This window comes from Lytechinus pictus, chromosome 11, assembly GCF_037042905.1.
Source record: "Lytechinus pictus isolate F3 Inbred chromosome 11, Lp3.0, whole genome shotgun sequence".
In the NCBI taxonomy this organism is placed as follows: domain Eukaryota; kingdom Metazoa; phylum Echinodermata; class Echinoidea; order Temnopleuroida; family Toxopneustidae; genus Lytechinus; species Lytechinus pictus.
Window position 1 is genome coordinate 32,426,944 of NC_087255.1, and position 17,353 is coordinate 32,444,296.

Sequence of the window (17,353 nt, forward strand, 5' to 3'; positions counted from 1 at the left end):
AATTATCCCTGGTAATTTCATTATCTTCAACCCAAATTGTTATTATTATTATTATTTTTTTTATTTTTTTTGGGGGGGAAGGGGTGTTCTTAAGAGTGAAGTTAATAACATACATTTTCCAGGAAATAATTTTCCTGGTATCGCATCGCAATTTGCTCCACATTTTTGAAAGACTGCTATGCATAAAGTCTTTTGTATAGCATATTGTTACATAGGACTGTACATTACTTAGTTGAGAGCTTTTCTCTTATGACGAAAAATGCTATTCAAATTTGTAAAGCAAAATCATTCCCTGATTTTCTCTGTGATATGTACAATACAATATGTACAATTCTCCAGAGATGTTATGATTTAGCAATATTGTTACCGTTTACTTTTAAAGTTAATTTAGGTGAGGAAGTGTTTACATACATGTTCACAGTCAATAGAGAAAGAGAGAGAGAGAGGGGGGGGAATGAATGCTGCGTGTTTTCATTTTGAATGTTGCAAAGCAAATCACTTGCTTTTCTAAATTGGTTTAGTCACTTGTGAGGGATTATGTTTAATCTGAACCCTCAAAACAAGTAGCTGCTATAATTACAAGCAAGGTCAAAGAGTCATAGGGTTGATGTAGCACAAGGCTTACTGATTGATTTCATGATTTATATTCATAATTGATTGCATTTATTATTATGTGCAATCAATGTTAAAATCTGTGGTACGATCAATAGCTGTGCTCTGTGTAACCAGGTCTAGGAGTCTCATTAGAAGCAGAGCACATGATTAATAGTAATCATTGACATGAATAAATTAGACATTTAGGGATAGAGGTTTGGGCAGGCAGGGAAAGTGACTAAAATGGAGAGAGAGAGAGCTCAGGTGATTTTAACGCCATTCAAAAAAACAAAAATACCAATATTTTTTGGCTTGTGTGAAAGCAAATTACGTGTAATATTCCCAAAGGAATACACAATGAGTAGGATTTTTGTATATGCCCGTCCTAGACGGGACATATTATGGTATCACGCTCGGTGTCCGTCCGTCCGTTATCCGTGGAATCCCAGGAATTCTGTTGATTTTTAGGTCAGAAGGTCAAAGGTGAAGTCGCCACCTTCCACTTTTCTTGCTTGACCAAAAACTCAATTTTCAGGGTACAGGCGGGCGCATTATGTGCCCGCATTAGCGACACTCTTGTTACAATTATGATAACTTTCAAATGACTTTGGGCCGCAGACAGATAACTTTGCAATCTTCCCAGACTTTTCAAGTAAGCTTGGAGGACCTGTGTTTAATGCTGCCATCATTGGATGTAACTTTGTAAGGCCAAGTTAATTTGAAGTCAGACATTTCATTTTACCTGCGAGACTTTTTTGTGAAATCAAACTTGGTTTAGGGATGTACTTGGGGAAACCTTCATACTATGTAGTCACAGGTGGGCGAGACTCAATCTGGCTATTACCTTGTTTATATTTGATAAAAAACACTTCTCAAACAAATTTTCAAGGGATAATCTTTGTCTGTTTTCTGATCCAATCACTAAATAAGTAAGATAAGTTTTCAAAGGGCCATTTTTAAAGAAAAAATAAATCATTACCAACAGGAGGTGCTAAATACCCAAGAAATTAAATTTTTGATTTTTATGAATAATGTAAAGTTGGAAAAAGATTCAATGGCCTCTACACAAGGTTGGAATATGAGATTGTACTGCACATAATGCATAACGCTTTACTTAAGGTTTAGACACGCTTTTAAATATGCCTTAAGACAAATTTTGTCCGGTAGACTTTAATTTCTTTCTTGATTTGAGGAGGAAAGTTGGTTCTGGTAATCTTTTTTTTTGGTATCCCACGTCTGGTCTCGTGATTAGCGTCCTGTGATTGGGGCTTATTGACGCAACCATTGCATGTTTCCTCTCCACCTCTCCCGCAAAGCTTGGTGGAGACGGTTGCCATGGACACGGATGTTGTTGCTAAATCATGGTTGCCGTCTTGTGATCATGCTTCCCCATGATGCACGTGACTAGCGAGAGAGAGAGGATTGGAAAGTATCCTTCCTGTTATGTTCAGTATGACTGTTAATGAGAGAAAGAAATGAGAAGTTAAGAATAGCATTGGGTTTAATAAACTTTCAAAACCTTGGCTGAGTCTATAAATCAACACAGGAATACCGGGCACATTCGCAATTTTTATTCTTGCCCTGATTTCAAGAGAGAATGGATGGGTCATTTTTCATGAATTTACTTCATTTACTTTACAATTATGCATGTCTATAACAATAACCACCAAAAATCAACTAGAAAATGCATTGAGCAGGCCATGTGAGTATTTCATTATTTTTCCGACCTGTATTTTTCATTGTTAATTAAAAATTGTTTAAAGTATTTTATGATGAATAATACTACATATTGGTAATACCTTGAGGTGAAAACTATCCTAATTATTGTTTCCTGACAGTTATGATTGATTTGAGCTGAACAATTTGTGTATAGCAATTGGCTATCCATAGTTAAACCACAACTTTTGACCAGCGTTCAGAATACGGGCTATAGTTGGTTTGATGGTACGCTTGTGTATATCTTGAGTAATAACTGAGCCCTGGCTTGTAAAGTTTTGGTATTCCCATCTGACTTTTCTATTTAATGTGATGGATTTAGGAGCTTAATCAATGATTTTGATTTTGAATTCTAGACAAAGATACTAAATGCCTTTAATAAACTTCTCTTGTTCAGGCCAGGTTTGTTGAGTATGCTTCTTAAAATGGGGATATCCCTTTAATTTGTTTATTTACTGTCGGTATGAGTCAGCGTCATCAGGTTGTTTTCAAGTGGCCGGGCCGAGTGATAGTTTCCTCGATATTTAGGAAATGATTAATCTAGGACGCCATCCCATGGCCAGTTTACCCCCTCCTGTCTATTCCCCTACCCCACCCTGCCCCTATATGTTTTATTCTAGTAATACTGTCTGTAGTATGTTTAAGTACGCTGTTGGCTGTTGTGTTACATAATGATCTATTAAAACTATTGTCTCATTGATAGTTTCCTCAGCATTTAAGGAACCACACATGAAGCATCATATTTAGCTAGTGAGCCCCTCCCAGTTCTTCAGACCCCCCCCCCTTCCCAATCTCCCCGACTTTCTTCCATTTATGATAATCTACATTGTACCTGTATATTACTATCTGTTGTATTGGAGGCCACTATAATATGTAATGATTTTATGATAGTATTTCTTCATAAATTTGATTGATCTATGGTATTTAAAGAAAATTAATTTTTCCCACACAGGGCACCATCTTCTATAGGCCAATGAGCCTCATCCAATCCCTGTAGAGTCACCCCCCCCCCTTCTGCTCATTATGATATAATACTTTCACTCATACTGAATGAGAATATGTTGTGTTGTCTGTGTGTAATAGTGAGATACTGAGTTATAAGTTCAATGAATAGTAATGTTTATATTTGGGTAAGGTACCATGAGTAATGTTGACATGGGAGATTAATATTTCTTTAAGGACACATCCTGAACTTCATTCTGTTCTTTGATTTAGGCACATTTTACTGTGATCTAAATATAAGTCTGCATATAAATATCTACTGGTATAATAAAGCTGGAAGATATACAGCATGTCCCACAAAAAAATGTTAATGGCACTTTGAATGAGTATAATGTAAAAATTATTATATTGTACATGTATATACATTGTAATTTTGTAATTGTAAACTAGCATTTATTTAATTTAAGCGATCTTCACACATTTTGAGTGCGCTACTCTACACACTGTGTGTAGAATGCCTACGATGCGGTTTCAAATTTCGCGCGATCACGTGTCACCTCACTGAGAGCGTTCCTATAGCAACAAGATCGCTTTACGTGAAGTGATTTTGAAAAACACTTATGGGGGATCAAGTGGGAACGCTAGCAAAGCGGTCTTCTAAATTGGTTTCCTGAACCGATTTCCTGTAAACTAGTTTTAGAAAGCGTAATGTGAACGGGGTCTTTTATCCGGACACACACTTGCCAAGATTTTTTTTTCAATTTAGTTCATGGGGGAAATGAGATTTAAATCTTAACTTAAAATTCCTATGCAAACTCACTTTGATTACATACATTTTCTAATGCCTACAACTACATTATTTTTTAATAAAAATATCTTACCCAAATCACCGAAAGAACTTCGGATAATTTTCCAGTAAATCAGGGCACAGCGCAACCATTTTATCACCTTCTCCTTTTTTTTCGGAAAAAACAACACATGTCTCGCTAGCTTAGTGCAAGGCTTCGATACAGACAGCGCCATCTATCATGTTTGAGCCTACAGTCAGTAAACAAACAATGGCTGACTTTGCAAAGCTGCGATGCCCGCCGCGATGATCCCATTTTCAAACTCAGTTTCATCGAGTCATTCTCTTTCTTTCGAGGTATGCTCGATGTATTCCTCAATCATTTCAGCAGGTAAATTATCCAAGAGTTTTGGCAACCAATCGATTTCATTTCCGTAAAAAAACGCTTATGATTTGCACCGACAGCAGGGAAATACTGTCTGTGTGCACCCACTACAATAGATTACGTGAAGCTACCATTGGGGAGGCAGCTGCGTGTATTTAATATTGGGTCTCCCAGATCCGGATAAATCCCTTATCCGGATTGGAGCTCGTCCCAATGTGTCCGGATAAGAGAGGTCAGACTTTTTAATGTTGTAATTTTTATATTATACCCATCTCAAGTGTCATTAACATTTTTTGTGGGACATGTTGTATATGTTTAGATTTGCTTTTGACTGGATACACGATACATATTTTTTTTTACTGGATACATGATATGTTTTTCAGATAAATACACTGAGTGCATCATACAGGCAAAAATTAATTTTTGATTTTCAGAGGGGGGGGGGGGGCCCTACTTTTCACAACTTGAATTTCTGCAACATTGGATAAGCTTTAACATTTCAACAAATGGGGATTTTCTAGGGCTCCTTATTTGAGTTTCCAGTGCTGTTGAGAGAATCATTTCAGGGGCTACATGTAAATCGCCCCTGTCGCTATGTAATTGTTTCCCTGGAATCATATCAGCTTGCTGAAAAATGAAGTATTTAGTGGGCTCAACTGAGCACATGAGTAAAAAAAGTGACTGTTAATGAAGCCAAATGTAAACTGGCAAAGGATATTTCATAGATAAGGTTTATCAACTAATGAATATGCTGTGAAGTGGCCAATAAGGTACATAAATCGTTCTCTCAAAGGACTTGTAAACATATCAATGAGCAGAGCTATAAAAATTGAACGATAATTAGATCACACGGAAGCCATGTGCACATGATGTCATGTAACGCATGAGTAATACGAGTCATTCTAAAACAGACCTCGAGATAGCCCAAGAATAGCACAGACCTCTACCACGTTTCTAAAATAAGCCAGTAGTGTAATGTATCATTCTGCCCTGGCCAGTGTCACTGACAGCTGTTCTAAGAAAGGACTTGACAGCTTTCCCAACCAACGTGTCGGATTTCTTATCTCATGGTTCCCAAAGTACAATATCATGTCAGCTTCCAATCAGTTATTCTTCAACATTTTCATGTCAAAACATTGATAAGAGTTAAGGTAGACTTGTAGAGTTGTATGGTCTTGAGTTTCCGAGTCCGTTCAGTTTCCTTTGTCATCGACTCATCGAAGTTCAGAAATATTGCTCCACCTCATATCCCATGTTAATTTTTGTATACTAGGAATATTTAGGTGCTAAAGTAGCTCTTTATAAAATTCGGTGAAAATGACATGGATTTCATTTTATCTGTGGAACGCCCTTAAAGAAGGGCATTGCATGTTTTATTACTATGTAAAGTGCAACAAACTCAATAAAATTTTAGGCAATCAACTTTGATCATCAGCCCTACATAATCACTGAATACAATATTGATGTACTTAGAAACCTAGTGTAGATATATGTGAACATTAACCTTGTATTTTATCAGCTTTTTATGTATGTTGATATATTTAGTTTTAATGTCTTTATATGCCCTTTCATATTTCATAGTACCATTTAATACCACAATATAATGTATATAACCCTCATAAGGTCAGGAGATCTGACTTACATTATGGTTTTGGAATTTGGTATTACTCCAATGCATTGCATAGGTCATCATTTTATCTTTTTCAGCATAAAATCAATTTTGGTTTGAACAACTTCTAAATACAGCATTAAAATGATGAATGAGATTGTTATGTGCATAAATAATTTTTACAATTTATGATCTATGAAGATAACCTCAGAATAGGTCTGCAGTATAGATGTAAAACTATGAGAATACTATTTTACATGTAAATGGCACTTATATATAGATGTACTTGTAATCCATGGAGGCACACATGTTTTTTTTTTTAAGTGGAATAAACCAAACACCACATTGATCACTCTAAATTTGTTTTCACACCTCTGAGCAGTATGAACACACCAATGATGTACAGTGACCATGCAGTATACATAACCCTATATTGGCCTTGATTGCTGTAAGTGAAAAACATCCTCTGTATGATATGATTCAGTATGACAACAAGGTCAGTCTGCTTCACATGCTGGCATTCATCAAGGACAGTGATGGTCAGTTTGGCATGCCATACAGGAGTAAGGTGCTTTCAGACGAGTCTACAGGCATAGACCCTGATTGAAACTTTGATTAACAAGTGGGCCTTCACACAAGACTAGCACAATTAAATCTTGCTGTTTTAAGGGCTTTCGATACACGAAGTCATTGTAGACTGTGCATTCAGACCCTTTCACTCGAGTGAAGGGTTTGCACAACAGACTACACTTTACCCTAGTAGAAGATTATATTTCATGACATGTACTAGTGCTGCTCCTGACACAGGCAGATGGTATGGAGTCTAGTCTTCATACTAGACATGGTACAATTTGTTGAAGTGTCAAATTTGAGTCTGTGCATGAAAAACTACTTTCAGAATGCGAGAAAATTCTGGAGTGCTTCGGGAACATTCAAATCCACGGAAACCATCCAAATCAGGCCTTATTTGGGCAGAATCAGTCCGAATTTATTCAGAAGATCCGGTTTTGGTGTAAACTGGCCTTTAGAGAATATCAGGTATTTTTGCCAGTGTGAAATCAAAAAAGAAAGAAAGTTCCTGCTAATCAGCAGGTACTATGTAGGAGGAGAAAAGGATTGGAGGGAGGGGGAGTTATGGGGGAGGTAGGAGACAGATGGACAAAAAGAGATAGGCCTACATAGTATAAACTACAATCTTATTGAGTGAAATTCCTATAACTAACAAACTTCTGTAAGCAAAAGAGAATGCAGCAAATATGTCAGAGTACATTTGCGGTGATGACCAATATTGACAGGCTACTATGATTAGGTTGTGCAGTGTAACTTGGAACAAAAAACAGTTTACTGGTTTGGTGCCAAACTTGTGGTTTTATATTTATAGTGGTAGGAAGTGAATACCTGTGGCATATTTATGAATAATCATTTAATGTAGGTCACTAGTATGCGGACGGTTTAATGGACAGCATGTAAGAGTTTTAACAGACCATGACAAATGAAAAAAAAATCTACATCAGTACAGTGTATGAATACATCTTGGTGCTCTAAATAGTTCATACCCATTTGATCACAGAAAATACCGGGTAATCTGATCAGAATTCTACTTAAGATCAAAAGATTTTAAGATATTTTGCCAGAGTGAAAGAAAATATTGTGTATTATCATTGAAAGATAATACCTGCAACTTAGTACATGTAGGTACTTTCAAAATCATCATTACAATCAACTCCTCATTATGCAACAATTACCACTAGCTTCTTATTCCTTTTTGTTTGGATGGGTTTATGACACTTTCCTTTGTGCGATAGTTATTACTAACTCCTGATTTTGTTGTTGTTGTTGTGCAGACAGTTCCATATAAACACTCCCCATAGTGCGATAGTTATTACTAACTCCTGATTTTGTTGTTGTTTAGACAGTTCTATAACACTCCCCATAGTGCGATAGTTATTACTAACTCCTGATTTTGTTGTTGTTTAGACAGTTCTATAACACTTCCCATAGTGCGATAGTTATTATTAACTCCTGATTTTGTTGTTGTTTAGACAGTTCTATAACACTCCCCATAGTGCGATAGTTATTACTAACTCCTGATTTTGTTGTTGTGTAGACAGTTCTATAACACTCCCCATAGTGCGATAGTTATTACTAACTCCTGATTTTATTTTTGTTTTACTGTAGGTATGATACGGCTATGTAGATCTGATGCCACTGGGTTACAGTCCCTCCTTGCCATCCTGTGTGTACACAATGATGAAAACAGAGTAAGTGTCTTACCATCAATCTGCAAGTACTACATGAATTTAACTTTAATTGTCAACTATATTAAGAATGTGTTTCCCTAAAGTGTTTCCCTAAAGTCTATGGATGATACCAAGTTTGGTGTCGATTCCGGTATTGGTGATAAAATAAAAATTTATATTACTTTTCCTAGCTCCAAAATGTTTGGTCTACTCTCGGTCTAATACTTACTTTTTAGTCTAATTCCTCATTTAGTATTATACCCAGTTGGTCTAAGTTCCACTTTTTATTTTTTGATTTGTTAAATGAAAATTCTGTTCATAAATAGTTCACCTAACCATATAGATTAATGGTGTCAGACCTAGTGGAGGTTTATAGACAAAATGTGTAAATCCTAACTATGAATTAGACAAAGTGGTAAATTAAATGTGCTGAATGGTTATTAGACCAAATGGTTAGTAAACAAAGTAGGATTAGACCAAATGAGATGAGACCAAACGGATACTAGTGGAAGCGAGTGTAGACCAATCGTCAATTTTAATACCCAAATTTCTTGCAGTACAGTACATGTGTATTTACCTTTGTCTATTAACCCCAAAATTTCATGACTTTATCGTATATCAGCGATACCTGCTAGAAGTGCTGTATGACATCTTTTACCTGCCAATTCCTGAATGGACAGAGGACTTTGCCACAGCTCTACAGAGTATAGGTAATTTCTCCTTCTTTTTGTATGTTAATAAAAATGATAATTGCTATTTGTTTTGGATGACCCAACATGGTTATGGTTTCAAACCATACTTAGGGTACTAATTTCCTACAGCATAACAGTCATCTATTTTGTTCTGATCTCAACTGAGGTGAGGGTAAATGGGGACCAAGGTTTCCATGGTGAAGAAGAAGAACGTAGTGGGTTTCATGGTACACCATGTTTTCTTTTGTGGACATATGTTGGTCCTGAATAGGACCACCCTAACTCGGCGTTCGTCTTCAGGAGAATTTATTCCTTGAAATGCAGTATGCGTTATATACAGTTGCTCCCCTAGAGCTATGGTAATTATGCTGCACTTTCGTAGAGTGCTTAGAGACTTATGGTAAAGCATAAGAATGTTCAGTTATTATTTATTTCTCAGAAATCATGTCATTAGGGTTATTCATTTTATAGAGTATTCACTAAAAATAATGTGAGGATGTGGATTGTTGTGAGGTTTAGTTTCAAGGTTGAAGGTTAGTTTTTTTAAGTTTGGCTTAGTGAGCAGATAACCCAGTAGGGCAGATGTTATCAGAGCAATTGGCACAATATCGTATATTTCTGTTGTCTCTTTAGTATATGGGATGAATTATACATGTATTATATATTTGGTTGTTTCTGTTTTTTTTTATTTTGGGGGCCCAATTTCAAGAATGAAAGCACTTTCTGACCGCAGCTTTGATTTTAATGATATTCCTATTAAACAGATTCTTGCCAAATGAAAAGTTCCTGGAACCTCACAGAAGGTTTTGTTGTTGCTGAAGCTCTGGACCTGCTTCCAAACAGGGCCATCACTAGACCAAACCTGACAGAGAACCACTTAGCCCTGCTCCTACTTGCCTTTATTAATGCTGGTCTACTAGAGGTAAGGCATTTCTTCTGCAGGAATTTGCCTCGGCATCTTTTTCTTTCTAATCTTTAGGAGCATTTCAGATCTGAAACTATCCTTGATGTTGAATGTTGAGAGCAGTGTTACTATTGTAACTGTCAGATAAAACAGAAGTTGTCGGATAAAAGTCTGACAAGTCCTTTCATGAAATGCTCCCCTTTACTGCATTTAAAGGGGAAGTTCACCCTGACAAAAAGTTCATTGCAAAAATAGCAAAAAAATGTGTAATTTGAATAAAAACTTTCAAAGATTAAAGAGATATTAGAATTTTAATTTCTTTTTATTTATGACATCATATGGAAGCAGCTTCCCTATTTATCATGTCGTAAAAAAATCAATGAAATGTCATTTTCTCAAAAACATGAAAATGGTTTTTATTGTACTTTCAGTATATCAAAAGACAAATTTTGTCACACCCACTCCTGAAAGATTTTTTTTAATCAACATGAACCATTAAAAAAAAAGAAATTTATGCATTTAATATTACATAACATATGGGGCACCTGCTTGTATATGATGTCATAAACAAAAAAAAACTTAAAAACTCTAGCAACTTTCTTAATCTTTGATGGATTGTCCTCAAACCTTCACCAATATTTTTCATTATTTTTTCTGGTATTTTTACAACTAACTTTACTTCAGGTCGAACTTCCTATTTAATCCAATCAATGAGGAATCAGGATATGCACATTGACAATTGACACTAGTTTTGCTATAAAGCTACCTATAAAGGTTTCAGTGACTGTCATTTGTTACATTCATAAGATTCATGATTTCATATTTGATTGCATGTTTAATTTCATCACTTTTGATGGTATTTACAAATTTTTCTTATACAATTTCATCGGATTGGTTCAATGTTAATAGCATACATCAATTAATATTTGATGATTACAGTATTTTTATCGATCATTGTGATTACTTTGTTTCATAATTGCATTCATTGTTTTGATATTGCTGGCATTCATTACAATCTATTCAAATTTCATTGGATTGATTTCAATTGTTTCAGCGTTGATTGCTTGCATTATCCATTCATTTTGATTACTTTAATGTTGTAGAGTCTCGTTGAGGTGGTGACATCTGACAATGCTAATCTGTCCATCCAAGCTACCATTTTGCTTGGTGAATTGTTATATATGGTAAGTAAAAATAATTTTCTTTTTCAATTGAACACAAAAAAGGGATCTTCATACTTGCATGTACATTAGTGCACATCAAACTTCTTTTTTATTTGTCATGTGTAACCTGCTATGAAGGAATTTTAATTCCTGTAGTCTGGGATACAAGAATACCTAGAGTGCTTGTCAATTTCCTCCTGTAATGTGAGTTTGCCTCGGAATGTAATGTAGATCTGCCCTCGCGTTATATTCTAAAAACCTTGTTTTTAAGAGATTTTGGACATTTTCTTTCCTTAATAACCTTTACTTGTTTTCAGACATTATTTAAAAAATTGCCTTCTTTCAAAATAAAATTTATTTTGGCCTCATGAGCCAAAAATCTTTTGACTACATGAGTCGAAAGAAACCACTAATTCATTTTGATTCAGCACTCATCAAAGACTGCATTACACGTTGGAAAATCATTGACTGAGCTATGGTGCCTCCTCATCTCCTAACCTACTGTAGCCACCCTTCATCCTTTTAATCTTAACCAAATGCCCACCTGAGTTATTAATGCTACCATCATGAGGTGCCTTGGAATATATTTCTTATGAATTTTAATTTCTAAATCCCTTCCACAGGCGGACAAGATACTACCTCCAGAATGTGAACAACATCATCACTGCCTACCAACACTCATGACACTTGCTGCATCTTTTGATGTGCCACTACTTCAGAGAAAGTAAGGCATCATTCAATTTACATCCTTCGTTATATCAAACAATCCTTTTGGAAAACAGCTGCTCTTTGTTGCTTTGGGTAACATTGCTGCCGATATAAGAGTACAGTATATTTTGAAATACAGAAGGAGGAAAAGCAGTGGTTTCAGAGTGTCAATAAAAGATGCTGATTGGACCAGATAATGTTAGGCTTGCTTCTATATATCTTGGACATCTCCATCTGCTTTCATATAATATATTTTTATGGCATTTATTCTTTTTTAGATAGATTAGACTATAATTGAAATGCCCTTGTGTCTATGTTTAAGTGATGCTTATGATGGGGTAGACTTTGTTCAGGAGACACATATTACAGGATTTCTGATTTTTTTCAGTGGAGTTATTCACCGTTTTCCCCTGACAGCCTTTTGAATTATTAAAATCAGCGCTTTGATATTTATCTTTTCCATCAGAGATAATGGAGAAGCGGTTTCTTGAAATTTGCTCTGGCAGCGATTGATGCAGTAGGAATTCCACACACTAATCAAATGACTAATTTCTACCTTTGATTTAACACTGTACCCTACCCTAAGCCAAGCCTGAAACCTAAAGTAAAATACTATTGCAACCCTAACCTTACATCTTAAATGAAATGAAGCCTGGAGCAATTGTCACAAGAGCAAATGGTGTGTTCAGAGGAGAAGCTTGGCACCCATCAATTTTTTTAAAGCTACCAATTAGTCAAATAGTGTGTCATCATTATCAACATCTTCATTAGCCTCACCTTAATTTTCATAATCATCTTCTTCGTTGTCACCACCACTACCACCACCATCAACATCACCACCATCATCTTTATCTCCATCATCATCATTTCTTATCTCCATTATATAGGGATGCAACTTTTCTAACTGAAGTCTGAATTCAGACTTTTTAATCATACTTTCTGTCATAGAAAAACACCTTTTTCATGAAGTTAACCGGCCATTCTAGATGATTTTCAGACTTTTTGTAAAGCCTTAGTGGCATCCCTAATTATAAGCTTATTTTTTCTTAATCATCTTCAGTCGTGCGAGTGCTGCGGTGACAAATCTCGAGCGGCATCACGAGATGAAGAAACGAGGGCTAATACCGTGCAGCCTCTATCTTGACCACATCCTCAGCAACTCAGACATGTTTGTCACCCAGAGGGTGGTAGCCGATAAGAGCAAGGATGTACCGGTGGTATCAAGGGTAAGCCACGCCCAGTATGCTAGTCATTTGAGGGTATGAGGGGGATAAGGAGCCACACCCTAATAAGAGCTATGCCCATTGTGGTATCTTTAAAGTGTATCAGGGAATAGATTGAGAGCTTCACTGTAATAAGTGCAGGGATGTTCTGGAAGTATCAGGGGTACACAATTATAAGAACACAATCTTCTATTTCGGGTCAGTCGGGGAGCCACACCAATCATTAGTTTAACATTTTATTCTTTGTTTTTCTGAAAGAATATCTTGTTTCTATTGTTAGAATGTTATGGCTGTGGTATTAAGGGTAAGCTAAACCCAGTATGGTAGTCATTTTATTGGTATGGGGAAATTAGGGAGTCACACCTTAATAAGTGCAAAGATGTTCTGGTAGTATCAGGGGTACACCATGCCCAGTATGGTATCTGTATAAAGGAGACAGGAAGCCATACCCTTAAAGGACAAGTCCACTTTCAACAAAACATGGATTTGAATAAATAGAAAAAATCAAACCAGCATAATGCTGAAAATTTCATCAAAATCGGATGTAAAATAAGAAAGTTATGACCTTTTAAAGTTTTGCTTAATTTCGCAAAACAGTTATATGCACATCCTGGTCGGTATACAAATGAGGGAACTGATGACGTCATCTACTCACTATTTCTTTTGTATTTTAATTATATGAAATATTCTCATTTTCCCTTCATTGTCAAGTGAAAAAACAATTCATTTCTCCCTGAACATGTGGAATTAGCATTGTGTAATATTATATAGTTCAGTCAAGTTGGTCCTTATTGTCAAATCTGTAAAAAATGAAATATTGTATAATTCAAACAATAGAAAACATAGAAATAGTGAGGGACATCATCGACTGTCTCATTTGCATGTCACTGAGTTGTGCATATCACTGTTTTGTGAAAAATAAGCGAAACTTTAAAATGTCATAACTTTCTTATTTTACATCCGATTTTAAGGAAATTTTCAGCGTTATGCTAGTTTGATTTTTCTCCATTTATTCAAATGAACATTTTTCTGGGGTGGACTTGACCTTTAATAAGAGCAAGGGTGTAGCTATGATATCAGTGTTCAACCATGCCCAGTATTAGAATTGTCTATGGCTTTCTATTTAGGGTAATTTTGGGGAGTCACGTCATTCATGAGTTTAACATTTTCTTTGTTATTTTTCTAAAAGAATATCTTGTTTCTGTTGTCAGTATGTGATAGCTGTTTTCAGATTGAGTTAGAGTTAGATTCCCCTTTTGTCTGAAGCTAGCTAGCCTTGTATATGATACATATGAACAGAGTGCTGAATGTTGAAATTGTGCATTTTGATATGTACATGTACATGACAGTATTCTTACAATCAGGCAATTCTCTATTTAGGTATTGGGCTATGCTTCCTATAAAATGGTGTACTGTTTCAGAGCTAACTTTTGGTCATTGTAAACTTTGCTGCATTGTCTCTTGTTTGTTTGGTATGAAAACATGAGAATCGCATAGTTTCTGAATGATATTTGCAAAGCAAGATTGTTGTTTTGTGGTCCATGTTGGGAGGATAAATAATTTGAAATGTGTTTATCATTATTTGTTTCCATGGCACTCAACTAACTTGCATGGCTTTTAATGTACATTGCATGAAATTGATTACATTTTTTCCATGATTAACCATGTTACTAACAAATCAATCTCATATGTTTTTATTCATCCAATTATACATATATATTTCCCCATTTTACCCTCAGTTTTTCCCTTTCTTCTTCATTTATAAGAATACCTATTCATTCTTAATAAATATCTGATGAAATTTATAATAGTAAATTCAGAATAGTATCGTGATGGTTATTACTTTAATTCTTTGATTTTTTTGCTCACCAGAAAGTAAAATCATTGATTGGAAAACATGACAGTAATTATGTTTGATTAGAGCTAAAGCATTCTGTTTTCTGTGTAATATAATATCCTTCAATGTGTTATATTATCAAATTTTGGACAAACATGTCATTGAAACACATTCCTCTCTTTAGATAATCAATATTCAATCATAACTAATATTATATTTTTTTTGTGACCTTATGTGTATTATTCTTATGCCAATTTTCAACTTTTAAGTATTATACTGATTATATGCAATTGGTGCTGGATAATTAATGGCACTAATTTTATCTTTCCTGAACTTGACTGAAAAAGTCGCGAAGCAGATCGTTCTCCTCACCCTTGGGAAAGTCATCGTCCTGGGACAAGATATCAAATCGGTCAACGCAGGTCTGTCCAAAATAAAACCCTTCATAATATATTCCTATTCTCTTTTTGTCTCCTCCTTCTTGTAAGGCTTCTTTGACAAAATTTGAATCATGCAAAATTAAATTGTAGTATTATTTGCAAATCTGTCCATTCCAAAGCAAAGACAAGATTTTGCTTGATTTAGTGTAATCTGCTGTCCAAATGTGTCAACCTAATTTTAAAGTGTATTTGTTGAAAAATGAATAAAAATGCATACTTTTATTTCTTGAAAAAATGTTTCAAAATGTGCAAGATTATTTGTCAACCTTTGCAATGAGCTGATTTACTAAAAATTATTTTTGAAACCTGAAAAAAAAAACCTTTTAGCTATGATACAATATGATTATTGTTTTTGCATATGGGTAAGGTGAAAAGCTGAAATATATTCTTTGCCATATATTTGCCTAAAACCTGGCCTTAAATCTCAGTCATACCAATACTAAACTGATTAAAAAGCAGACTTATTCAAAACCAACATAAAATTGACTTCACACTTCTTCAATTCTAACTGCTTTCAGAATTAGTTCAGATTGACTCCATACTGACCTTAAACATGACTTAAACAAATACAATGTACTTGGTAACTAACTTCGATCAACTCCCAACTGTCTCCGAGCTGAACCAAATGTGCCTCCAAAGTCCCAAACTGAATATTGACTATAATATCCAAATCAAGAAAGACTCCCAAATTGTAACCGTACCAAACTAAAAGTGACCCCAAAATGTTTCACTAACTCAAGTTGATTCCAAATTACTCTAAACAACTCCAGACCTACTCCACAACATGTCTAAACTTGCTACAAATTAACTCCGATAATTTACTGTACTACATGTACTCCAAACTGACCCCAAAGCACTCCACATTGAATCTATAACTTGTTGAAATCTCTTCTAGATCGACTCTAGAAACTTTTACCTTGTTGGTAAAGTAATTTCTGATTTGGCACATAGCTTGATGATCTGTTTTGTCCTTAGTAAGGTATGACTGAGATACATATAACCAAACTGTAAATATCAATAGATATGCACCCTTTTGATATACATTTTCACATACTTAGTAAGCTTCTTTATTATCTTCGTTCTCTTCTGATTTTCAATTAAATGAATTAAAAAATAACCTCTTTTGATGTGCAATTTCTTTCCCTTCATTTAAATCTAGATTTAGAATAGGAGCTATTTTGAATGTAGGAATAATAGATTCTTATTTTGTTTAAAGATCATTCTGAAATAATCAGTTTTGTTATCCTCTGCTCTCTTTTATTTTGATACTTTGATATACCTATTAAATTATTTCATTTTTTAAATTTCTTTGTCTTATATTTTAAAAATTCATAAGCGTACATATATATCTGATATTGTATTTTTTTCATTGTCATTAATCTTATAGAAATGTTTCAATTGGAGTAAAGATGACCTGTATGTCATCTTAATTTTGTACTTCATTCTATTACACTGTTTGTTAGGCATAGACGAATGGTGTAAAGAGATTTACTACTATACACTTCTACAATACGGTGGATTCACAACACGGTGCGCTATCTATCGGTTGCAGCAGACGGGTCGAAATTCGCAATCCCTCATGGGGAAAAAGTCAACATGCATGCGATTATGCTGCGCTGGCTGACATGGCTCCACCGGCTTGCATATAATGTTTATTAGGGTCCAGGAGGAGGGAGAGAAATTTGCCACATATTTCTTTGCAAAATTGAGACCGTTTTCATGAATTCTTCCTCCGCTTTTGCCAAATCATTTTCATTTTTGAAGCATCACAGTCGCATTACAGTGCACTAGCACAGTGCGCTGCCTGCAACTACGCGTGATGTCGACCCTTAAGTTAAAAATTTGGCCTGTTTACTGCAACCGATAAATGGCGCACCATATTGTGAATCCACCGAATTATTGTAATTGTAAGTCTATGGGAAACCGTGAACATCGATTCTATCTCTTTTCGTTACACCTGATCCTCAGTTCTGTGATTTTTTTTAGATTTTTGATCACTTCTATATTGTACCAGCTTTCATTTGCATGGCTCACATTCTTTGGCTTATTATTTGCATATTTCACATGCATGCTTGCATTCTCATTTGCATAATTTGCATAATATTCATAAAAC

At 35.2% G+C, this 17,353-nt stretch overlaps 1 protein-coding gene across 2 annotated transcripts in view; it reads left to right on the forward strand.

The window, feature by feature from the left end:
- Positions 1-17,353, forward strand: part of LOC129271195 (rapamycin-insensitive companion of mTOR-like) — a 51,976-nt gene that overhangs the window by 18,539 nt on the left and 16,084 nt on the right. Inside the window, exons 7-13 of one of the 2 annotated variants that reach the window (XM_064106368.1) lie at positions 8,212-8,294; positions 8,896-8,983; positions 9,730-9,887; positions 10,973-11,053; positions 11,656-11,756; positions 12,801-12,966; positions 15,148-15,222. In XM_064106368.1, the coding sequence (XP_063962438.1) occupies positions 8,212-8,294; positions 8,896-8,983; positions 9,730-9,887; positions 10,973-11,053; positions 11,656-11,756; positions 12,801-12,966; positions 15,148-15,222 (752 nt within the window). The remainder of the gene's footprint in view (positions 1-8,211; positions 8,295-8,895; positions 8,984-9,729; positions 9,888-10,972; positions 11,054-11,655; positions 11,757-12,800; positions 12,967-15,147; positions 15,223-17,353) is intronic. The other variant, XM_064106369.1, reaches the window with a different exon arrangement.